The 25770-nt window shown below is 32.1% G+C and overlaps 2 protein-coding genes across 3 annotated transcripts; one reads left to right on the top strand and one right to left on the bottom strand.

The window, feature by feature from the left end:
* Positions 1 to 1841: 1841 nt before the first annotated feature.
* On the bottom strand, positions 1842 to 14269 carry LOC123885671 (ABC transporter G family member 36-like). Of its 2 annotated transcripts, none has more exons than XM_045934971.1 (23): positions 14188 to 14269; positions 13597 to 14074; positions 12880 to 13254; positions 11448 to 11657; positions 11115 to 11199; positions 10780 to 10939; positions 10552 to 10628; positions 10385 to 10438; positions 9838 to 9928; positions 8058 to 8359; positions 6717 to 7315; positions 6162 to 6322; positions 5946 to 6055; positions 5446 to 5752; positions 5088 to 5251; positions 4656 to 4988; positions 4197 to 4487; positions 3914 to 3997; positions 3680 to 3813; positions 3327 to 3554; positions 3061 to 3232; positions 2709 to 2963; positions 1842 to 2410 (listed from the first exon to the last, which is right to left on the bottom strand). In XM_045934971.1, exons 3-23 carry the CDS (start codon positions 13236 to 13238, stop codon positions 2138 to 2140), a joined length of 4449 nt encoding a protein of 1482 aa, XP_045790927.1. In that variant the 5' UTR covers positions 13239 to 13254; positions 13597 to 14074; positions 14188 to 14269; the 3' UTR covers positions 1842 to 2137. The 2 variants fall into 2 exon arrangements, with proteins under 2 accessions (XP_045790927.1, XP_045790928.1); XM_045934972.1 differs by having other exon boundaries at positions 13597 to 14063; positions 14188 to 14265.
* Positions 14270 to 14927: 658 nt separating this feature from the next.
* Positions 14928 to 16219, top strand: LOC123885157. Its single transcript, XM_045934422.1, has one exon. The coding sequence runs from the start codon at positions 15117 to 15119 to the stop codon at positions 16101 to 16103; it is 987 nt and encodes a 328-aa protein (XP_045790378.1). The 5' UTR covers positions 14928 to 15116; the 3' UTR covers positions 16104 to 16219.
* The last annotated feature ends 9551 nt before the right edge of the window (positions 16220 to 25770 follow it).

Raw genomic sequence — 25770 nt, forward strand, 5'->3', positions numbered from 1 at the left:
GGAAAACATAGTCCATTTACTCTATTGGAATACACATGATTCCAATATCACAATTTATTCATAAATGCATGATTACTTATAAACACATCAAATACATGACGCTCTCTAGCTCGAAGCTAATTATTCATTGATACGAAAACACAATTCCAACATCTATCACATTAGGATAACACAATATCCTATTACTCAATTTATAATTATTCACATGATAATTATCTGCATACTCATTTTTATACACACAAGGTTTCATTTACACTTATGTCATAAAACATACATCATTCTCTTATCATTGCAAATTAATGCTAAAACATATACATACTCACTTTAAGCTACAACTTATTGCGTACACGTTTATCAATCATATAACGATTAACAATAAGCATTAACAGTATCAACATGTATCAACAATCATGTAAGGATACCCTTAAACCATGTTACAAGTGCCTAATTACACTTACAAACATCAACAAAATTGCTGTCACAGAGGCCTTCGCTGAGCGAAGGCTCAGCGAGACATGGAGAACCTCACCAGGAAGTCACCTGCTCATGGCGAGCATTGGCGAGCTTCAGCGAACATGTTCGCTACAGCGAACTCCTGGTCGCTTAGCGAACTACACCAGAAAAGAATATCTGTTCTTGAGTTTTCTAAGGCGGTTTAACATGGAATCCACTCAAAAATCCATCTAGACATGTTATAAATTCTTATAAACAGCTAATTCAAGCATATATGGTATCTATGAACATTAATTAACACTCACAAACACCCACATACATCACACTTACAAATTCATACCAATTTCTTGCATTTTAAGCAAGTTTAACAAAACATGCAAATCATTGATCAACATCTACATATACCCACTTTCAACTCCCCAAAGTTGTTTACCTCATCTACCATGAGTTCACTACACATGTTAGGATCAAAAGAATCCATTTTTCCATCAAGAAAATCACCCACAAAACCCACAAGAAAATAGAGTGGAAAGAGTTTGGGAGTGGAGGAATCGACATCCTCCCCTCTTTCAAATCACTCACGAATATGTAATCTAATTCTCATACCTTAGTTCGACGATTCCTCGAGCTTGCTCTTCTCTTTCTCTCCCACGAGCTCTCCCTCTCCCTCATGAGCTCCTTGCCCTAGCTAGGCTCTTGAACTTCTCATGGATTTGTAACTTATGAGACTATTCACCCAAACTTATGCTACTTATAGCTCCCCCAATGTTTACTAACTCTTGGCCCAATAGACTAAGCCCAATTGCTTCTCACACGCCCAAAAGCCCAAACAACATAACTTCTCGCTCACTAACTTATGTTTGCGTTACTTAAATATTCGTCGCTTAGTAAAATAACTAAATGACAAATATTAAATTTTGGGTCGTTACAGTAACTCTCCCCAACTGCGATGGGAGGGAGCTGGAACCACTTGATGCCAGAACTGATCCCCGAATCAAATTCAACTGGTGGTGAAAGCCAAAAAAAGAAGGATAACTCTCCACTAATTTTGACCGAGTCAACGAACATGTGACAAGTGACTTACATGCCATATTAACATGCTTTGCCACGTGGACAATGACTCACATGTCACGCCAGCATGGGTTGCCACATATGATGATGTGGCATGTGTGACGTTGTCCATGTGGCAAATCATGCTGATGTGACATGTGATTCACTTGCCACATGTACGTTGACTTAGTCAGGAGGTCAAAATTGCGAGTATGTGAAATTTAGAGGCCAAAAATGCAATTTATCCTTAATATGTATTGTTGTATTTACGATTATCATAAATACAAAAGTGCAATATGTTGAATTAGGAGTATTATTTATTAAGGCAAAAAAATATATTAAGGTAAAAAAATAAGTTTTTTTATTTATGGCAATGAACATTTATACAAGAACTGATGAAATGAAATACCAAATTTGTTCCAAGTAGCAAACCAAATTAACAATGTAGCATAATCAACAAGATTTACACTTAATCAACACAATTCTCTACTAACAAAATTATCTTAGTCATCTATAAGAAACAACATTAAATACGCTGCATAAATCATAAGTTATGTACATACACAAGTCACATAGACTGTAATGTAACCATTTTGCAGCAACATAACTTCATTTTTCCAACAATGTAATTCATTTATCTTGATTGGAAGTTCAATGTCCTTATGCAGTAGGCAAATATAAAGGCAAAGAAGCAAGTGAAAGCAACCAAAACTGCAGCAACTGGTCCCATGAAATCAGGTTTGAATCCATAATGATGTTCAATGTATCCCTTCACAGTGAAGTTTTGAGTAGCTCCAAAAACAGTAATTGGATCATCTATGTCTCTATATTGTGACACAATTAATCCATACACTGTCCATGCAACTGGACAAATCCAATAGTACCATATCCACCATCCCGGAATTTTCTGAAATGCCAAAATTGATTAAAATATGTTAGTAAAACATTATAGGATTTAATATCATGTTGGTCCCCTTATTCTCACTCGCACATATAATTTGTCCCTCGCGGTTTTTGAACTCGAAAGTGGTGAATGTGACATGTTGTTAATTGGTGCGACATAAAATTTCCTGATGTAGAATCATCTAAGTGGATTTACAATATACATATCTTATGCCACGTCAATTAAAAACCTGCTGATGTAAGAAAGTTGAATGATTGCGATTTTATAGAGAGACTAAAACATCTTTTTGCGAGGTACTTACAGGTTTTGGAATGAAGAAACCAGAGAAGAGGTTAAAGACTCCGTAGAATGCTGCTGCAAAGATTGATGCAACTTGATGGTTTGGCGTGATGGAAACAGTCATCATTCCGTAGTATGTGAAGTATAGGAAGGAGAAGAAGCAGACAAAGACGAACCAAAAGAACTTTTCTACTTTCCATGGAAAGCCCACCATAGCATACACTATGAGTGAGTAATATAATGTTTGAAATAGCACAAATGGTACTTCTATCAAAACCTGCAATTAAAAATGAAGTAACATAACATAAGGTAAAATTCACAAGAGAATGAAAATCATAACTAGTAACTTGCACCACAAGTTATAAGACTCTTACCTGTGCTAAGGCATATGGCAAAGGAGCATACATTCCAGCGGCTCTTTCTCTATAAAACACTGTTCTTTCAATAGCGACAATTGGTTGAACTGTTTGACAATTGTTAATTCCAACAAAAATAACAGCAGCATACATCGCTCCTATAATCAGTATCAGATCAGTCGAAGTGTCCCTAAACAAAGATAATAAGAAAGAAATTAGCTAAAATCAAGAACTATCATGGCGTGAAAGAAATTAGATTTCAATTCAAACGACGAAGTCCTCACTTGTGTTTGCCAACTCTCCAAAATACTGTCCCTATCATGAGAGCACAAGCCAAGGTGAAAAAGTATCTGACTAGATTGTAATCTGGACTTCTCCAATATGTTAGCCACTGCTTCCAAAGACAAGATTTGAATTGTCCAACTGTTGATTGGGAGTACTTAGTAGCGAAAAACAAATCACTAGTTCCTGGTGGCGGTGTACTTAACTCGGTTACAAGAGCTTTGCTTCTCCTGCTCAATAAGCATATATGTGTTAGCTTAAAACAACTCATAGATGAAGTTTAATTCTGATCAGGGAGAGTTGTAAAATCGTCAACAGTGCCACTTTAATTAATAATAGCTGTATGTTTACTTACCGAAACAAATCTGATTGCTTGTAGTATTCAGCAAAGTCCATTCCAAGCCGGACTTCAGCAGCTACGGAGCTAACTTCAAGCATCCATGTTGCAGGATTGTACATGTCCTTAATTTTTGGGACACCTTGAATTGCCTGAGGAAAAGAGTTTCAATGAAACTTGATATTGTACTTGAAATTGAACCACATTTTAAAGAAGATGATGGCAAAAAAAATAATGAGTCGGTTGTAATACCTCAAAGTATTCGATAATCTTGTGTGAATTCCGACCTAAAGGTCCTCCATAGATCAGTTGCCCTCCTCTTTTCATCAATATGAGCTGCCACAAAAGAGAATTGTTAGAACAAACAACTCAGTTCAAAAGAAAAAAGAAACAAAAAATGAAAACAAAGAGCACATGAGTTCTGCCAATTGTGCCCACGTCTCTGACTGCTGACGGCTGCAGTACTTTTTTTTATTCAGGTGTAAGGTTTACATATTATAGCTTATGTTTAAATACTATGGTCTAGTTGATGTACCTCATCAAAGGCTTCAAAGATATCAATGCTAGGCTGATGAATTGTGCACACAACAGTTCTTCCAGTATCAACAGTGTTTCTTACAGTTCTCATAACAATAGCAGCAGCTCTTGCATCTAGACCTGAAGTTGGTTCATCCATGAATATGATTGAAGGATTAGCAACAAGCTCGACCGCGATTGTCAACCTCTTTCTTTGTTCAGTTGACAACCCTGTAACTCCTGGTAGCCCCACAATAGCATCCTTGAGACTTTGCAGCTCTACCAAATCCATCACTTGTTCCACAAATTGCTGAAAACATCAATTAATTCAAAATGTTTCAATTTCTCACCCTTCTTCTATGTATGCAAAAGGCTCGATTCTTATTAAACGTCAGTGTAAAACTAGTTTATTTACACTGTCAATGCATACTCTCTTTTATTAAAAATATAATTAAAAGATATAGTTGCGAACACTTACAATCTTTTCCTCTTCACCAACTTCTTTTGGTAACCGAAGGAAAGCCGAGTAAAGCAATGATTCTCTGATAGTAACTTGAGGTGAATGAATATCAGTTTGTTCACAGTAACCAGAAACTCTTGCAAAGGTTTCTTGGTTCTTAGGGTATCCAGAGATTTTAACATCTCCTTCGATGTAGCCACCGGTTTTTCTTCCTGCTAAAACATCCATTAAAGTTGTCTTCCCGGCGCCACTAACTCCCATTAGTGCAGTAAGAACTCCAGGCCTAAATGAACCGGTTACTTCCCTAAGCAATTGTAACCTATCTTCTGTCACTCCTTGCTCTTTCATTTCCTGTCAAATATTTATACCGATGTTAGAATCACCATCATAAGTACCTACCTCACAGATAATTGATAATGTAAATTTTAAAGTTGAGAATGAGATCCTTACTGCAGGCATGTCCACAAAGTAATTAACACTGTCAAATGACATTGCAAGTGGTTGAAAAGGTAGAACCATTCCTCTTCTTGGTGCATTTGAAGTGTCTGCATCAGCATTTCTTAATCCATTTGGATTAGCTTGGCTACTACTCATTCTTTGCATTGCCACTTCCCCTAAAGTGATTCAGCCATAAGACAAACACATTAATAAATCAACAAGAACATACACGTTTGACGTTTATCTAAACCATCAAAGATGAATTCGTCTCCTTTGATGAGGTGTCAGCTCAGCGATAAGAGTTTGACCTCAAAGACAAAGTTCAAATCCCTTCAGAGACTGTTGTACAATGGTCATTAGTAACACTTACTTGAATTGTTTCCATCAGCTTTAGATAGAGACCGAAGCATTGACTCTCGATTGGAAGGCGGCCTCACGAGTCTTGGTTCGTTTACGTCTCCCTCATTCTCCAATTCAGTTGCATCTTCCTCGGTTATAATTGCTTGCTTATTTCCAAGAGGACTTAGGTACATAAGTGAAAGGGTGAAGAGAACATTGTAGAAAACTGTGAAAACCGCAAGAGCTCCGGCACCTATCCAATACCAATTTTCGTTGGCATAAACATCAAAGTTCTTTAAAACAGCCAGACCCAATGTAGTAGTTTTATCCGCAGAAGTCTGCAATAGAGAACAAAAAGTTCAAGTCAAAAAACTAACTCGTTAAGAAAATATTTGATTTTATTCCATTACGGACAAAAGTGAATATTACAGGGACTAATTTCAGCACGAGCAAATTTTACAGGACTAAAAAAAATCAGCAAGACCAAAAGCAAAAAATTATATATTTGCGCCTTTGCGAGGATTAACTTACCCCATTATGCATCCACCTTGGAGCATACATTTCATTCACAGACATTGCATGGAAAGCATATGACAATGGTGAAACCCAATTAGCCCAAACCCACCAGTTAGGAATTTCACCTGAAACCAAACATTAAGCATCTAATGTGAGCATAATGTAACTTTAGAATCACTTTTTTCCAAAAGCTTTTTACTTAAGAGGTGTGGATTATCGATCAATACTCACGTTTAGGAAGGAGGAAACCACCGAGTAGAAAAACAACAAGAAGCATGAGTGCTCCACCAGTGTTTGCAATAATCATGGTTCTACATATTCCAGCAATGAATCTAAACATCCCAGCTGCCATTTGTTGGATAAGGAACACCAACAAAAATTGCTTAAAGAACCTATAAGTTTGAACAAACACAAAAAATTCTCACTTAGTAAATCATCATATCATTAACATTAAGCCTACTCATATCATTAACATTAACTTGATAGCAGGTGGCCCAGTGGATCGTGGAGAGCCTCTAATACCATCTTAGAATTGAGAGTTGGGCCTAACTCATCCTTACAAAATCGACTTGTAAGATGATGATTGTCTCTACTTTATAAACACATATTCAGACCATCTCGCAACCAATGTGAAACTTCTTAACATTTACATCAAACTTACACTTTAGTAAAAACATTCAAACATAAATCAGTTTTTACTTCAAACTCGACCGTATTCAAAATCACCATGTCAAGTACTACCAAAACGCACCAAATAAGCGATGTAAAAAAGTTCAAAAAGCATACCTGCTGGCTTCAGGAGCGAATCCAATGGTATAGTAAGTAACAACCATCCAAGCAAGAGACTCAAAGATAGAAATCGGAATACGCAACAAGAAATTCGGGACTGTGTAAGTCCAAGCAGGATGGAAAAGATGATCTCTATGTTTATAAAACACAGGAAGTCTTCCAATTGTAAGTGCAAGTTCAGCAAAACCATTGAACATATTCATGATCATACCAAACAAAATTGCACCAATGTAAAGTGAAGCATCATCTTCAGTTTTTCTACTCATTTCAGTCCTTAAAAACAAAGTTGCTGCTATGAAGGCAATGATGACAATTTGTGCTGTCTTGAATATGTAGAAAAAAGAGTTTCTTTTGATAAGTAACACTTCTTTGTCCCAACATGCTTTAAAAATGTCCCTTGTTGGAACTGAGTTTTTGCTGTAAACAAGAGCTGCTTTGTGTGCACTTGATTTGTCGAATGGAACCGATAACTCTTGTTCCAGACGCACTCCGACATGGAATTGTTTGAATTTGTTTGTAAACTCTGTCACAGAAACATATCTGTATGGTCTATTTTTGTCTGCCCAATATTGTTCTTGGTCTTTTCTTGATGTAACCTGTTCAAAATATTCAAATAATATTGAGTTTCCACCAAGTACTTTTTTACCTTCAAATTAACATCATCAACTTACAATACAAAGTTATTATCTTAAAGTTTGAACATCATTTTAGGACATATTTGGTTTGATAAAATGTTATTTTAATTGTTTTCCAAAGATTTCGTCTAACGTTTCCACTAGATGTAATCCTGTTTGAAACAGTGTTATACACTAAATATGAGTACTTCTCTTTATCAAGATTTGAACATTGATTTTTCGTATTGTTGGAGACTATAGTTCAATCCGCTGGACCGAACAAAACTGAATTAGTTTAGAAAAAAACTTTTTTGCATCTGTTTTTCACTTTTAATTGCAACATTAGAGTTTTTCTTTTGAAAATAAGAAATTAAAGTAGAAATTATTTTTAAAATCATGCATGCCTTAGTTTTTAATTTTTCAATTAGCATGTGTCATGTCATGTTTGGTAGGGTGCCTTAATGCAAATGTCATGTTTAGTAGTTGCTAGGAAAAAATATAATGATTTTATAATAATACTTATAACTCTTTTTTTGAAAAATTATTTTTAAAAGTTTTGGAGATTTATTTAATCTTTTAATCAAAATTAAATAAAATCCAATATTTAATTCTACTAAGAAGTTACTTTGAATAGCTAAGGTGGCATTAGTTATGCAATGTTAAATTCTATGTGGGAGGGTGCACAATAGATAAGGTGAGTATTATGATAATCAATTAATCATACCTCTTGCAAGAAATCAGCGGTTCCCTTTCTTTCAGGACAACGGAACCCACAGGATTCAAAGAACTCCACAATATGTTCACGTGGACCTTGATACACAACTTGACCCTCGGATATGAGAATGATGTCATCAAATAGATCGAACGTCTCAGGAGCTGGTTGAAGAAGTGACATTAAGATTGTTCCTTCACTAAGGTGCACAATTTGTTGCAAACATTTCACAATTTGAAATGTTGTGGAACTATCAAGACCAGTTGATATTTCATCCATGAATAGTGTTTTTGTTGGCCCAACAATCATTTCACCTATTTACAAAACAAATTTTAACAATTAAGTTTAATTAAGCATTTGATCCTTGACTAACTACTCCTTAGCTTATAAGCATGAATCTGTCCTATTTTAATTAAAGTCTCGAATTAGATCTCAAATTTGAGTTTGTAGAGCTATTAGATATAGTTGGCTGTTCATTGAGTCTTACAAGACTCAAAAAATGAATCTAAATAGTTACGTATAGAAACACTACATGGTTAAAAAAAAAAATTTATAGTATTTTTATCCTCACAAGGTTTAGACATATTGATTAACTATGAGACTACAAATTGGGCAATATAAAGAAAAGTAATTTATATGTACCCAGAAATAAGTCATTTATTTAGACCGTATTTTGATTTTAGTGGAATTTTTAATCATTAGGCTATTATTAAGGAAAAAAAATTGGACCGTTAAGGTTTTTTTTATAATTTTTTTTGTTAGTTTTATAATAACATAATTATATAATATTATTTTTAAAACATTGCAAAAAATTTCCTTCATGATATTTATTTTATTTGCAATGTTACAAATTAGAGTCGAACTTAGAACTTCATATATACTATCAAATTTTGCAATACTAGACTAAACCTAATCGCGTACCTTCATGATATGATTATAAATTAATTTTACTTTTATTGAAAGGATTAATTTTAAATTTCTATATATTGTCTTTGCAATGTTATAAAATTAATTACTTAAAGCAAGTTATTTTTTCAAAAAGCAAATAAGAAAAGGAGAACTCCTTTACAATTTTATTGGAGGGACAAGATGGCAGGTGAAGGAGAATGACTAAGTCTAATATGATTGAATTTAGTGGACTATGTGCTGTAACAAAAAAAAAACATGGGGCCCATGTGGCCAAATTTTCTAAATTTCTAGAAAAATGTAAACATATTATAGTATATGTCACGATTGAGTAAATGAGTGTCTTTTGTCTACAACTTGAAGCCACGTTCGAATGTTTAATAATTAATTTCAAACATATCACAATTTGGTTTATTAATAATATTTGGCTATTTCAAAAAATATAAAAAATTCAAACATATCACAGCAGAAAAATAAGAATATACTCACTCCAGCCTTATTTATAAGCAAAAGTCAACAAAATATTTTGGCCTCAAATATAAGCAAAAGTTACCAAAATCAACTTCATTTAATGCTATTCTTTCAAAAGCACCCTTATTAATTATTCTACTTTTTAACATGATTGTAAAGTTCCGATGGATATTTAATATATTGCAAGGTCATTTTAGAAATTTCAATAGAAATATCACATAAAATTAAGATAAAAAATGTACTCCTTAATAAGTGTGTAAAAAAGATTTTTTCTTACAAAAGAGGCCGGAGTAGTATTGTACAGTGGAAATGTTTTACTACTATATAGTATTTATTTTGCCAAATAAAAATGTTATATATAATTTGTGTATATATTAGAAAATTTGATTTTGACTTTTAAGTCCTTCTATCTAACCTGTGGTGACACGTTTCTTTTGGCCTCCAGATACACCTCTATGCATCTCATCTCCAACTATGGTATCCTTACAAATATCAAGTCCCAATATCTGTTTTCATACATAACAAAGAATTAACAATGCTGATTGATTTGTTAGAACGAACATAATCAAACCGTTAAGTACAATGATTAGCAATAATTATGTTACATGTAAATGAATTAAATTATCATGACACTAGTTTATAAAAATCCATATAGGACAATTGATGCTCATTTTGGGACCTACTTTAACCATAATATCTTGAAAGGAGTCACAAATGTAGGGTAGGTGAGTGGAAATTTTATGCAAAGGTAAATAAACTTTTCTCTTAGTCACTAAGTTTTTTATAATAAAGTTATAAGACTTGGTTGTTGTTGGGAGTAGTTTTTTTTTTTTTTTGACAATGGTTGTTGGGAGTAGTTTAAAAGTATAATTTATGTAAAGTCATAAATAGTGTATTTTAATTTTTTTTATTCCCACTCATTTTAATGTGAAACAGAAATTTTGGAGAAAAAACAAACTTACTTTTAGAGTATAGTCGGTAATAAGACTGCTTTCTGTTCCTTTCACTGCAGTAGCCTACAAATATAATGCATAAAATATTTGACATAATTAATAAATATTTTTCTATAATAATAATGTATCATACTAATAATAGTAATAATAATATTTCTAAAAATTAATGAAAATACCTTCATGAAAAGGTCAAGATCTGCCTCTGGAAATATACCAGCTTCCTTTTCCCTTCTAGCAAGCTCACTTAATAAATCTATAAATAATTACATTATGCAAAATCAAATTAATTTGCTAAAGTAATAAATAAATTATTTTAAAAAAAAATTGTCCCTATAAGTATAGCTCAGTTGGTAGGACATTACATATAATATGCAGAGATGTAAATAGAGAATGTTTTCAATTACCATATCTAGTTCCAACTCCTTGGCATCTAGCTGAGAAATCCAAAGTTTCTTTAACAGTCATTTCTCCAACATGAACATCATTTTGGCTAATATATGCTGAAGTCTTTCTTGGTACAAACTCATTAAGTTTGTGTCCATTGTAAGTAATTTCACCTCTCACCTGTTTCATAAAAATAAAAATAAAAATAAATCATATATATACAAAATTCAACTCACTTTCATGTTCACATCATCATAACCTATTATTCCTTAAATGGCATTAATTATAATCATCTATATAATATATAAAGGCCAAATTTGTAATTTAATTTAAAATTGATGGAATTGGTATATACCCTCAATTCAGAGTCCAATTTTCCAGCCAATGCCAACAATAGGGTCGTTTTCCCTGATGAAGGTGGACCTAGTAAAAGGGCCATCCTGTACATACATAACCAAAAAATTATTATAAATAATAATAAAAAAAAACCTTTTAGTAGCCTATAAAAATTTTGGGAATAAATTACATGCATTATCCGTATAAAATTATTTTACTGTGACAATCAATCACAACTGATTCAATTATATACACAACTTATAACGTAACATATTAAAGAGTTGTGATTGGATGTCAGCGTAAAATAATTTTACTATGGATGATAATGCATATCCCTTTTGACCATATTTACCTTGATGGTTTAATAATGCCAGAAGCATTCTTAAGAATTGTGATCTGTGTTTTCTTAGATGCACTAATTCCACATGCTCCAAGAAATGATTCTAAAATGGTTAATGCAACATTCGGTAGTGTTGGCAAAGCTCTACTTCCAACAACGGAATCAGCTTCAATAGTCAAATTCTTAAACCTCACTTCTACTGTTGGGAGTCTTATTCCAACCCTGCAAAATTGGATAAATAAAAATTATTATTATTGGATTGGATATATTTTGGACAGTATTGTCACGTTTTTTTCAATAGAAAATGCTTAGGTACTTTTGTAAGCAACATTTGATTTCTCCTAGCAAAAATTCAATCAGTTATTAATAGCATTAATTGCAAAAGACTATATCACCCTTTGTTAAGGTAATTTCATCCATTCAATTAATGTATAATAAAGTCAATGTCTATTCTGTTTAGCAATGTTAAAGTCTAAAATTCATCTAAGCTCCCATGTCCCTGCTCCTCTTAGGTCTATGGTGCTATTTTCTGTGTTTGATTAGTTCATGTAGAACAAAAGTTTACTTTAAATAGGTTTCCATTAGTGGATATTAGAATCAGTGTCTCTCAAATTAGTCGGTCTTTAAATCAGATACCAAGTTTTCAGCTTTTTTTTTTTAAAAATTCATCCTTTTATTTGAATTGAAGTAATGGAAAATTCTTTGATAAATACAAATATAAATATGAAGTGTTAGACACACTCACATAACAAGCAAAAATTAAAAAAAAAATAAATAAAATGATGTTGATTTATGTGATTATATTACTTTTGATTTAAATTTTTGAATTAGTGTGTGCCCAAATAAAATATAATTTGGGTGTGTGAGTATCCAAATCTTTCTATGAAGTAATATCTTTAATAATATCCAAACGTAGGAACATAGGGGATGGAACATGGGAAGGTCTATGATATGTATGGTCCCCCCTATTGCAATTTGCACAATAAAAACAAGAAATAATATTATTTTTTTCTTTTATCTTTATCAAATGGCAGAGTCAAATGGATTATAATAATGTGGAGGAAAAATCATTGGAATAGGGAAAAACCTTTCAACAAGGATTTGTAAAAAAATATAAATGAAATGATATTGGAATTAAAAAAGAAAATCAAATGAATTCTTGCACTTCAAGTTTTTCTCATTTAATTTTTCAATAGATCCTATAACCTTAGTAGAACTTTTTGTAAGAAAAATGGATTCGACTCGTAGTAAGTAAATAATAGCAGCCGTCAATAAAAAATCGGACAATTAAAGTTTTAAGTACTTGAATCACCAGAGTCAAATATGAACCGTCTGATCTCTATACAACTATAAGATCATTCGACTACAACCACCACACAAAATTAAGTATTGATTTCAATGTCAAGGAACAATCCATGTGGAAAAAGAAGAAAATGAAACTCACTTGTCAATTCTGTTTCTGAATTTCCTGAGATACTTTTCATTATCTTCTTCAGCAACCTTGAAAATTTGATCAATAATTTGTTGCCTATCATTCATATCAAGCTTCCTAACATCAACTTCTTTATGTTGCAATCTGTTTCCATGTTGAGGTTGATCACCCTCAGTAAATGTTTGCATAATACTTGTTCTTAACCTATCATAGGTTGGTAATTTCTCAATTGCAGCCCATTTAAGTGCTTCTTCATCTTCATCAATTTGAGAAGTTCTTCTTGAATATCTTCCACTAGCAAACACTTCTTCCATTTTCCAACTTGACCTACTCAAACTCCTACTTATACTTCTGCTTAAATTACTATCCATTTTTGCTTCCCTTGTTCTAAAAAAAAAAAAAATTATTGGAACCAAATTAGAAGAAAATTAAAATATGAGCATAACAAATTAACAAAAGGGTAGTTTTTAAGTGCTCTAATATCACATAAGCTTGAAGAAAACCAAAAATTTAATTTATTTTAATTTTTGGTTTTCCATATTTCTTATCAACAAAACAAAGAACAAAAACTTGTTAATAGTTACTACTATCCACTGAGATTCGGCCCTTGTCACTGCAACTCGTAACAAAAAAGGACAAAGAACAAAAATTTGTCTATCTACTAAGATTCAGCCCTTGTCACGAAGATTCGTAACAAAAATAAAGATGAACAAAAAAGTATATACTTACATGAATATACTTGATTACTTTCTTGGACTAGAAGAACATAAACAGAACAAGGAAACACCAATCAAAAGGGGGAATATTGGTTTGAAACTACACTTCTCCCCTTCTTGTTAATTTTCTTCTCTTTTTATTGCTATTCTAACCTCATCTAAGAGGTTTGGAATTATATGCCACTAACCTTGAGCTTAGTTTCAACTCAAGTTAAAGAAAAGGAAAGGTTTGTTAATAGATATCTTCTAAATCTGTTATCAAAGATTAATATTTATATATACTATATATAAGAGTGTGTGACAAAGTAGTGTTTGCTGGAAGAATTGTCGTACATGGTTTATTTAATCTTCCAATGAAAAAAATTAGGCAGAAATATTTTACTATTTTATAAATAGTGTTTCTTGTGTTGAATGCAACTTGAGTCTATGGATGTATAAAAGTCCATTCAAATATGACCGCTCTGCCTTCTCACCAGCTTCCTGCAAACACACTGTTTTGAATAATTTATATTTGTTTTTAATAAACTAAAATAAAAAATATATAAATAAAAAATCATTTTCTTAAAGAAATTGGGATTTTATTAAAATGTCTTGGTTTACTAACCCATGATCAATCCTCATCTTGCCATGTGAAGTTCATTTGGGGATGCAGCCGGTAGGATTCTCTTCATTAGATTATAATTTGATATTTAACTTGGCAGCCACATAATCTAATCTAATATCATTAGAAATAATAGATATTTCACCGGAGCGATGCACGGGTATTACACGGATGAATATTGTGGATTTTGTGATTGCAATACATTTTTTATTTATTGAATAATACATATATAAACCTACATAATATATCCAATATACTTGTTAATGACAAAAACAAATAAATGAATTCCATCTCACTTGCCTTATAAGCTAACTGCTTTTGGAGTTGGTTTTGGCAGTTACAAACTGTCGGAGTTTGTTGTAAATAGTTTGTTAGTTAGTTAGATTGTTAGTTTGATCCCTTCAATATATAAGATAGAACATAGTGCTTGTATTCAATCAAATTTTTCATGAATAAGAATTTCTATCTTTTGCTCATTTCTTTCTCTGCATATTCTTCTAGTTTCTCTGCAACTACTTCATCTTGTAGCTTGCATTCATGGCATACACCAAGCACAAAGTCTATTCTTCACATGGTATCAGGCCTCTAATGGAGGTATGCCATTGATTGATCTTTTCTTTTTCTGTTTTCTCAAGCAATTCTTCGTTTCGTTTTGCTTATTCTTGGTTCTGTTCATCTTTTTCTCTTCAAGATTCATCACAATCTTGATCTTTGTTCTTCAATTTTTCCTCTCAAATTTGCAATCTTTTCTTTGATTCTTCATAATCTTTCACCATGTCAGTTGATAGTAATGCTAGTGTTCATGGTGGCACTGCTCAGAGTCACAACAAAGGGTACCAAACAGATACTCTCAATCCCTATTTCTTACATCCTAATGAAAATCCTGGGCTTGTTTTGGTTACTCCTTCTCTTTCTGGCTCCAATTATCACTCATGGTCACGTGCATGACTATGGCATTGAAATCCAAGAACAAACTTAGGTTTATCAATGGTACTCTTCCTCGTCCTGATGACGAAGATCATGACTCAATAGCTTGGGATCGTTGCAATACCATGATTATGTCATGGATCACAAATTCTGTTGATGTTGAAATTGCTCAAAGTGTCATTTGGATGGACACTGCTTCAGAGGTTTGGCTGGATCTCAAAGATCGTTTCTACCAAGGAGATATCTTTCGTATCTCAGATCTTCAAGAAGAAATTTACACTCTCAAACAAGGTGATAGTTCTATCTCTGCTTATTATACCAAAATGAAGAAACTTTGGCAAGAATTAGATAATTTTAGGCCTATTCCTGAATCCAATTGTGTCAATAACTGTGTTGCTATGGCAAAGATGAAAGAATACAAAGAAAATGATCAGGTAATACGTTTTCTTAAAGGCCTAAATGATCAATACTATGCTGTTAGATCTCAAATTATGCTCATGGACCCTCTCCCTAAGATTGCTAAGGTTTACTCTTTACTTGTGCAACAAGAGAGGCAGATAGTTATTCCTATTGATGAATCTAAACTGTTAGCAATCAATGGTTACAATTCTTATGCTGGGAGGGGTCAAACTAGCAGAGGTAGGGGCTATAGAGGTGGTGGTAGGTCTAATGGAGGTCGTGGCAAAGGTAAAATGTTATGCAGTCACTGTGGCCAGACCAACCATATCATAGATAACTGCTGGAAGAAGTATGGATACCCACCTCATATGCAACACCTGCAGCATAATGGAAATAATGGAGCTGTCAATAATTGTGTTACTGGTAATGGTGATGATGATGAGTCCCATACTGTTACTTGTGAAGAGGAAAATGTTGACTCAGAAGCTGGGAAACTGTTGCTCACATCAGCTCAACAAAAAGCATTGCTTGCACTCCTCCAAGGCTCACAATCATTGCCCTCTCATAGTATTAACCATGTAACCACAAACTGAGGTACACTTTGTACCATTCCTACTTCAAGTGACTCCAATGATTTTATTCTTGACACAGGAGCCACTGACCATATATGTTTTTCACTTCAATTTTTTCAATGCATCAGAAAAATTAACCCTATAAACTTGAAAGGCTTAACTATACATTTGGTCCTTTACGTTTATTTTAGGTTTCAATTTGGTCCCTTACGTTTAAAAAGTATCAATTTGGTCCCTTACGTTTATTTTAGGTTTCAAGTTAGTCCTTTCCGTCAATTTTGTCACATGTGGCAGTCAATTTGCATATGTGGACTGACACGTGGCACTTGGACACGCTGACACGTGTACTGTTCAAACGGTGTTAATGACAAAACTAACAGAAAGGACTAACTTGAAACCTAAAATAAACGTAAGGGACCAAATTGATACTTTTTAAACGTAAGGGACCAAATTGAAACCTAAAATAAACGTAAGGGACGAAATGTGTAGTTAAGCCAACTTGAAATTACCTAATGGAACCATAGTTACTACCTGCTATTCTGGCACAATTGTATTTGATCAAAACCTATATCTCACTGATGCATTATACTTTCCTAATTTTTCTTTCAATTTAATTTCTGTACCCAAACTTACTGCACATTTACAATGTAGTTTAGTCTTTGATGCTAATAAATGTATGATACAGGATCATTGCACAAAGAGGATGATTGGTGTAGCTGAATTGAATCATGGACTATACATTCTCAAATCACCAGCTGTTAGTTTAGGGTCAATACCAAATAAAAATTGTATCAATTCCATTTCTAGTTTTAGCTTACATCAGTCTAGTGTTAATGCACATAAGCCAGTTGATTGTACTATATGGCATAGAAGATTTGGCCATGCATCTGATGTAAAACTTCTTGAAATCAATAAAATTTTTCCTTCTGTTCAATTTGTTCCTTCTTCAAATCCTTTGTGATACTTGTTTTTATGCTAAACAAAAAAGATTATCTTTTAATCTCAGCTCTCATGTGTCTAAGCATAATTTTGATCTCATCCATATTGATATCTGGGGACCACTAGCTATTCCTTCAATGACAGGACATAAATATTTTTTAACCATTGTGGATGATAGATCAAGATTTACTTGGTTATATTTCATGAAAGCAAAATCAGAAGCTTCTTTGCATATTCAAAACTTTTATTCTTTAGTTAAAACTCAATTCAATTGCAATATTAAGTCCATTAGATCTGACAATGGACCTGAATTTTTACTCAAAGATTTTTATGCTACTAATGGTATTATACACCAATGTTCATGTGTTGCCACACCTCAGCAAAATGGCATTGTGGAGAGAAAGCACCAGCATGTCTTAGGTATAGCTAGAGCTCTCTTATTCCAAGCCAATCTACCTAAAATATTTTGGACTTATGCTGTTGGTCATGCAATACATATCATCAATAGATTACCATCTCCATTTTTAAAACAAAAAACTCCTTTTCAAATGCTTTATAATACTTTACCTAACATTGAAGATCTCAAAGTTTTTGGTTCTCTTGTTTTTGCTGCAACTATTTCTTCTCACAGACAAAAACTTGATTCTAGGTCAAGAAAATGTATTTCACTTGGTTTTAAACCTGGAGTCAAGGGTCACATTCTATTTGATCTTAAGAATAAAGAAATTTTCATCTCTAGAGATGTGTCATTTTTTGAAAATATCTTTCCTTACTCTGCTAAGTCATATACTTCAGATATATCACCATCTTCTTCTACACATGTTTACAATCAACATGCTTATGATGACTTAAATTTTACATTTCCCTCCACACACACATCTCATCCACCCTGTACACCATCTCATTTACCTATTCAAAATTCATCTCCACTTTCACACACTTCACCTGCTGACACTAATACTCCTCTTGCAACTCATGTTTCTGACAACTACATTGAGTCTGCATCTCCCTCACCAAACAATTCTAATACCAATTCACCTAACTCACCTTCTCTATCTCCCATCATTCCACCTCCCATTACTCTTAGAAGATCAACTAGACCTTCCAATCCTCCTGGTTACTTACAAGACTTTCATTGCAACCTCATCTCCACCTCCAATAATGATTCAATTCAATCTACTTCCACATCATCTTCTGAATGTAAGTACCCTTTATCATCTTTTATTTCTTATCAAAACTTATCTACATCACACAAACACTTTGCTTTTAATATCTCCACCCTCACTGAACCATCCTCATATGAGGAGGCAATGCATGATGAGCAATGGAAGAATGTTGTCAATGTTGAGTTGGCTGCTTTGTTGAAAAACAATACCTGGTCTATGACAACACTACCTCCTAACAAGAAAGCAGTAGGGTGTAAATGGGTATTCAAACTCAAGCTACATGCTGATGGATCTGTTGAAAGACATAAGGCAAGATTAGTAGCAAAAGGTTTCACACAAACTGAAGGTATTGATTATATGGACACGTTCAGCCCTGTAGTTAAAATGACTACAGTCAGAACCTTTATGGCCATAGCAGCTGCTCAAAATTGGCCTCTTTTCCAGCTTGATGTGAACACTGCATTCCTTCATGGTGACTTAAATGAAGAGGTTTACATGCAACCACCACCTGGGCTGGTTCTTGATAAACCTGACTTAGTGTGCAAGTTACAAAGGTCACTTTATGGATTAAAACAGGCCAGCAGGCAATGGAATGCAAAATTAACTGAAACACTCATTGCCTCAGGATACAAGCAATCTAAGGCTGATTATTCACTCTTCACCAAACAGTCAACAACTGGATTCACTGCTATTCTTGTTTATGTTGATGATTTGGTGCTGGGGGGCACTGACATTAATGAAATTAATCAGCTCAAAACATTACTTGATGCTAAATTCAGCATAAAAGATTTAGGATCTTTGAAATATTTTCTGGGTTTTGAAGTGGCTAGATCACATAATGGCATTTCACTATGTCAAAGGAAGTATACCTTAGATTTATTGCAAGATACTGGCCTTCTTGCAACAAAACCATGCCCTACTCCTATGCAGCCACAGTTACAGCTACATAAATCTTCTGGTACACCTATTTCTGATCCAACAACATATAGAAGGCTAATTGGAAGATTGTTGTACCTAACTCATTCTAGACCAGAAATTTCTTATGCTGTAAGCAAGCTCAGCCAGTTCTTAGATTCACCAACTGATGCACACATGCTAGCTGGTCTTCACATCTTGAAGTTTCTCAAAAATAATCCTGGACAAGGCTTATTCTTTAGCTCATCATCATCACTCACATTGAAAGGCTTCTCTGACTCTGATTGGGGAGCTTGTCCAGATACCAGAAGATCTACCACAGGTTTTTGCTTTTTTCTTGGATCATCTTTGATTAGCTGGAAGAGTAAGAAGCAAACAGTTGTCTCAAGATCTTCATCTGAAGCTGAATATCGTGCTTTGGCTCAAGCTACTTGTGAAGGACAATGGTTATTGTATCTGCTTCAAGATTTTCAAATTCAGCATGATTCACCCATCATAATGTACTGTGACAACAAATCAGCAATGCACATTGCTTCCAATCCTGTATTTCATGAAAGAACCAAACATATAGAGATTGACTGTCATGTTGTGAGAGACAAAGTTCAAGCCAACATACTGCATCTGCTACCAGTATCCTCCAAAAGCAAATTGCAGACATATTCACTAAATCTCTACATCCAGGTCCTTTCCAGACATTATAGTCCAAGCTTGGAATGTTTGACATATATTCCAGCTTGAGGGGGGATGTTAATGACAAAAGCAAATAAATAAATTCCATCTCACTTGCCTTATAAGCTAACTGCTTTTGGAGTTGGTTTTGGCAGTTACAAACTGTTGGAGTTTGTTGTAAATAGTTTGTTAGTTAGTTAGATTGTTAGTTTGATCCCTTCAATATATAAGATAGAACATAGTGCTTGTATTCAATCAAGTTTTTCATGAATAAGAATTTCTATCTTTTGCTCATTTCTTTCTCTGCATATTCTTCTAGTTTCTCTGCAACTACTTCATCTTGTAGCTTGCATTCATGGCATACACCAAGCACAAAGTCTATTCTTCACAATACTGATGTGAACAAATAATAGCAAAAGGGAAACCAATTATGAATATACAAACAATTAATAGACAAACATGATATGAAAAAAAAAATCAACAGCTTAAATCCATATTATACTTTTCAAAGAGTAATATCAACAACAATGAGATGATGAATGGAGAAGAGATGAAATTAAAATAAATACAAAACAAACATAACTTGAGTTTTTCCAAGACAACTTGAAAATGCACGAAAAAGAAATAAAATGGAACAAGCTACCTATGAATTCAAACAAAAAGTTAAATAGCTTAATTGTTCTTCAAAAGAAATAGTCTCATTTATGACATAATATTAAATAAATTTAATTTCTCAAAGTATCATAAGAGAAATAATAATCTATAAAAAAATTAACTAAACATCAAGTGATTCATTTGATTCATCTTAACCTTCTTCACAACTCATTGTCCATTCCAAAACTGTTGAAGTGACCTTACATCTATCAAGTCATAAAATAATGAAATTGAAAAAAAAAATTACTCTCATTTAAAGTTAGACAATTTATAAGACATTTAGAGATAATGTACTCAGTAACCTGTAGCAGTTACCTCCTTTTTTGCACTAGTACTGATTGTTCACTCCTTACACTTAGCTAAAACGCTCCAAAAGTTCTGTATTATGCAGGAAAAAAAATTATGCAATAAAAAACAGTCTTCAATGAAAAAACTTTTTTTTTTACAAACAAAGCATCCAAGTTGAAATCAACAAATACATCGAAAATCACAGATTTATCAAAAAGAAGAAATAACTCAAAATTACAAATTAACCACTAAATAGAATACATATCCGATCCAAGACTTGAGAAGTTTTCTCAATGCAATGTTGGAATTATGGTGTGAGTAATCCAACACTAAATCCACGAATTTATAGATGTTAATTGAAATATTATATATATATATATATATATATATATATATATATATATATATATATATATATATATATATATATATATATATATATATATATATCAATTTAAAATTAAAAAAAAAAAGTGGAAAATTCAAATTCTAAAAACTTACATTGGTTGGGATGCAAAAAGAATATATCTCAGCTATCAAATATTTTCTGCAAATGCAAAACTTCGAAGGAGTCAACAATGGTTGGATAATGAAGACTATATCCAAACTTGAATCTCCAATAGTAGGGACAACATCAATCTAATTGAAGCATAAACAAATTAAGAAAACAATTTGTATGTCAAATAAATTAGAATCCTTTTAGACATTGAAATTAGTAACAAATAAAGAAAAATGTCAAAAAGATAAAGCAACATACATCCCAAAAGCAAAGAAACCGGTGAGCAAAAGGGGCAAGATATTCATGAACGACAGCAAGATAAATGGGGAGGACCGGTGCCACACATACAATCATATGGTATAATAGGTATACTTACTTCATCAAGATGAAATTCAACATAATAAGTTTGATACTTGATCCGACAATAATTAACGTACTTCTCCAAATCAGTTATTGGATTTGGATCCAATGGTGCTATGTGTTTAATAACAACAACAAAGAAATCACCGATAAATATAAATCAGGGCAAAAATGATTAGTTAGAACATATAAAAGAGAGATAAAAGCAATAAAAACATTTTAAACAACGTAGCGCAAATTGAGTTTCTCTATTTTGATGATCCATATTGACAATGAAAACAGAAAACACGTGAAACTTCATCTATATATTGATGCGTTTTTAATTAATATTTTTATTTAATAAAAAAATGAATATGTATAAAACGGGAAAAAATCGGGTTTTGTATAAAAAAGGTTAAAAAACGCAGTAACATATTTGATTTTGTAGATGGAAAAAAAAAGTGATTTTTGTTTTTAGAAAGAAAAATAAAACGTATTAAGTTTAAAAAAGTGTGCATTTAAATGATGTTGATTACTTGTTGGTTACAAAATTATTTCAACATAATTGATATGACTTAGTGGTAAGTCAATAAAGAAATATACCTAAAAGGTCATGAGTTTGAATCCTTGTGAGTATTTTTTTAACATTTTAATATGAATTATTAGGGTTAAATTAGGTTTAGTTGGATGCATTACAACTTTTACTAGTCCCACACCCGTGCGATGCGGGTGTTATGCGGTATTTTATATTATAATGTTGAAAAATCATTCGTATAAATTGAAACAATAAGTATTATGAAAATTATAATAACAACATCAACAACAAAAAAAAATAATAATAATAAAAAAAGTGATGTAAATATAAAATAGATATTAAAGATGTGTTTATACATTTCGAAAAGATTACAATGGATCCTATTGCATCTACCAAAATAAGTTGGTAATCCATAAATTGTCATGTTACTATGAAAACGGTTTGTGGTCATACTCATACATTGTGCATTTGATTCTTAATTGGACGCTATAATTCAATATATAGTATAAAAGATTAATTAGTGCGTATAATTTAGTAAAAACTATTATTATTAGTTGAGTGAGTGTATAATGAAAAATCATAGGTATATAAATGTAGGCACATGAAAAAGTGTATAGAGATGACAATGATGTAAGTAGAAGTGATGTGGCATTATTGAGTGGTTTAATTGGATATAAGTGGCTAACGTGAATTAGAGTTAGATTAATGGTTGCACAACTATCTAGGAATTATATATATAGATGTTTATACATTTAAAAAACTTATTTATACATCACATTTGAAGTTACTTTTGTATCTTCTTCATTAACATTGATTAGCAATATCTTTAACTCATTCTTCAAAATAACTATGGAAATGACAACATATAATTAACAATGGAAAACAATCGATGTTCAAACATAAGTTTTTATTTATATTATAAATCTTATTAGAGGATTCTGAGTTGGATAAACTACTTCATTATCTCTTACCAAAAAACTACTGTATTATCGAATTTGACATTTATATTAATTTGAAACTTATTGGAGCAAAGATAAACCAACTTAACTCATACTCAAATATCGAATATGATAAAAATCATACAGGGCATAACAACCATTAATAAATTTTATTTTATCTATTTTTTGTTACTAACATTATAAAGTTGTCCTGACAATCGACCAACTACTTATATTTACAAAGATTGGACAAAAGATTATTAGCAAAAACATTAACTTTTTTGAAAAAAAATAAAATAAAATACACAAAATAATAAAATGAACAAAAAAATTTAAAATGAATAATAACCCAAAATAACAATAATAATAATAATAATAATAATAATAACAACAATAATAATAATAATTACAATTAGTACCCCACATTAAATGGATGTAAGTGGATGATGTGGCTAAATGAAATGTTTTCATTGGTTTGTGGATTAGGGTTTAGATAGGCAATTCCACAACTATCTAGGATTTATATATATAGATATATATAAAGATAATAATAATAATATTATTATTTCTAATAATAATAATAATATTTTTTTGACAAAATAATAATAATAATAATAATAGATTTAAATAATAAAAATGAAATTACGTCAATGTGTCAACCACATAAGCATGGTCAATAGTTTAACATTTAGACCGCAACATTTTTTTTAAGCAAAATGAATTTATTGCATTTCATTCAATATAATAAAAGAGATATTACTAGGTTTTTATTTTTTTTTTATAAGCAAAAAATGAATTATAAGGAGTACAAGGGGTACTCAAATCCTTACAATTCAAAATAAGTAACCCTTAACAACATTGTAAACAATCTAAGGGATTACTACACCAATTGGAATAAACAAAAGAAATATTACAACCGGCTCTCCCTATAAACCAAAGCCAAGATATAAACTTAATTTGCTCTACTAAAGTTGACACATTTGCAATCTCGCCTCTGAATAAAATGTTGTTCCTAAGACGCCAAATGCCCCAAGTAGTTGCCAACCAAATTAAGTGTCTAACTCTCATGTCTTTCTTTGGTTTTATCAAGGTCCCAAAGTACAAAAAATGTCTTGATAACATGTTGTAAGAAGTAAATCCAAGTCCCAACCATTTATAGATACATGCCACATCTGTTGTACAAAGCTGCAACAAATAAAAAACTAGATTAGCCTAATAAATATAACTAAATGGTAGGTTTGTGAAATCTTATATGAAGAAGCTAGATAGTCCTTATCCTAATCCTAACAAATGACATAATAAATGCTCTCCAAACAAGGTAAATTCTAATATGGACAACTTCATCAAGTGGTTCATAGTGGACTAGTTATGAATAACATTATAACGAATACGAATTTTACAAAATTCACCGTTGGATTGAAAGTTTATATCATATAGATCATCCATAGAAAAATTTAGAAAAATTGAAAATCATTTGATATGTTATTGAGACACATCAAGATTAACGGTTTATTAAATAACGTAAATCTTGATGGGTCTCAATAACATATCAAATGATTTTCAAAAAATTTTAAAAAGTTTATGGATGATCTATATGATATAATCTTTCAATCCAACAGTGAATTTCGTAAAATTCATATTTGGTAGATCACTTGTCCACGGTGAATCACTTGTGAAGGTGGTCCACCGTAACATTAACCCTCCAAACATCCAAACCTAATCTTTGTGAGCATTTATTAGGCTAATCCTAATCCTAACCCTAAGAAATATAACTAAATGGTAGGTTTGTGAAAGCTTATATGAAGAAGTTTGATGGCAGATCACTCATCGCAGAAGCAGAAGCAGAAGCACATGGGATCCTAGATGTGTTGAATTGGTTGTGTGACTCCAATATAATAACAACTCCAATAATAATTGTGTCCGATTGTTTGCATGTACAGGCAAAAGAATAATACTGAATTTGGACTTATTATTGATAAGTGTCGTAGTTTATTAGTCTTGAATTAAAATTTTAGTATCAGTTTTGTTAGACGATAAGCTAATCGAGTTGCTTATGATTTAGCTCAGACATCTCGCTTTTATGCTAGTCCCAAAGTTTATAATCATTGTTCATCTTGTATTGAACCTATTATTATGAATTTAATGCAATAAATTTGTTTTTGTAAAAAAAAAAATGATGAAGATTGGAATTAGACTGAAGTAAAAGTAAATCGCTCTAGACAACATTTAGCAATAAAAAAAATCTTTAGCCTAATAAATGCTCTCCAAACAAAGCTAGATAGTCTCCTATCAGTAGGCTCACCAATGACATAATCATTTAGACATTGTTAAACTACTAATTTCTAACTATAAAAAAAAAAAATAACTCAGCTAGTATTAGAAAAATAAATTGAAATTATAATAGCTAGGAACCAATTTGATTAGTATTCATCATCATCATCATCATTTATATTTAATAATAGCGTACCTTATTATGAAAAAAAAAAATTGTAGTTAAGAATTTTAATAGCTTTTTTTGGAACAAAGACTATTAATAGTTTTGTCATGCAAATGGAAAATGCCTCATTCTTTTATAGACCAATTCCTCTACAATTTAGAAAAATGAATAAAAACAGAGAATATAATAAATTCCGTAACTTGTACGAATGAATCATATATGTTACACTTTCAATTTTGTCTTTTTTAATAAAGAAAAAATGTTATGCTTGGATTTGGTCAATTAATCTCAAACTGTGTGAATAGTACG

Source organism: Trifolium pratense, linkage group LG5, assembly GCF_020283565.1.
Source record: "Trifolium pratense cultivar HEN17-A07 linkage group LG5, ARS_RC_1.1, whole genome shotgun sequence".
Taxonomy (NCBI): domain Eukaryota; kingdom Viridiplantae; phylum Streptophyta; class Magnoliopsida; order Fabales; family Fabaceae; genus Trifolium; species Trifolium pratense.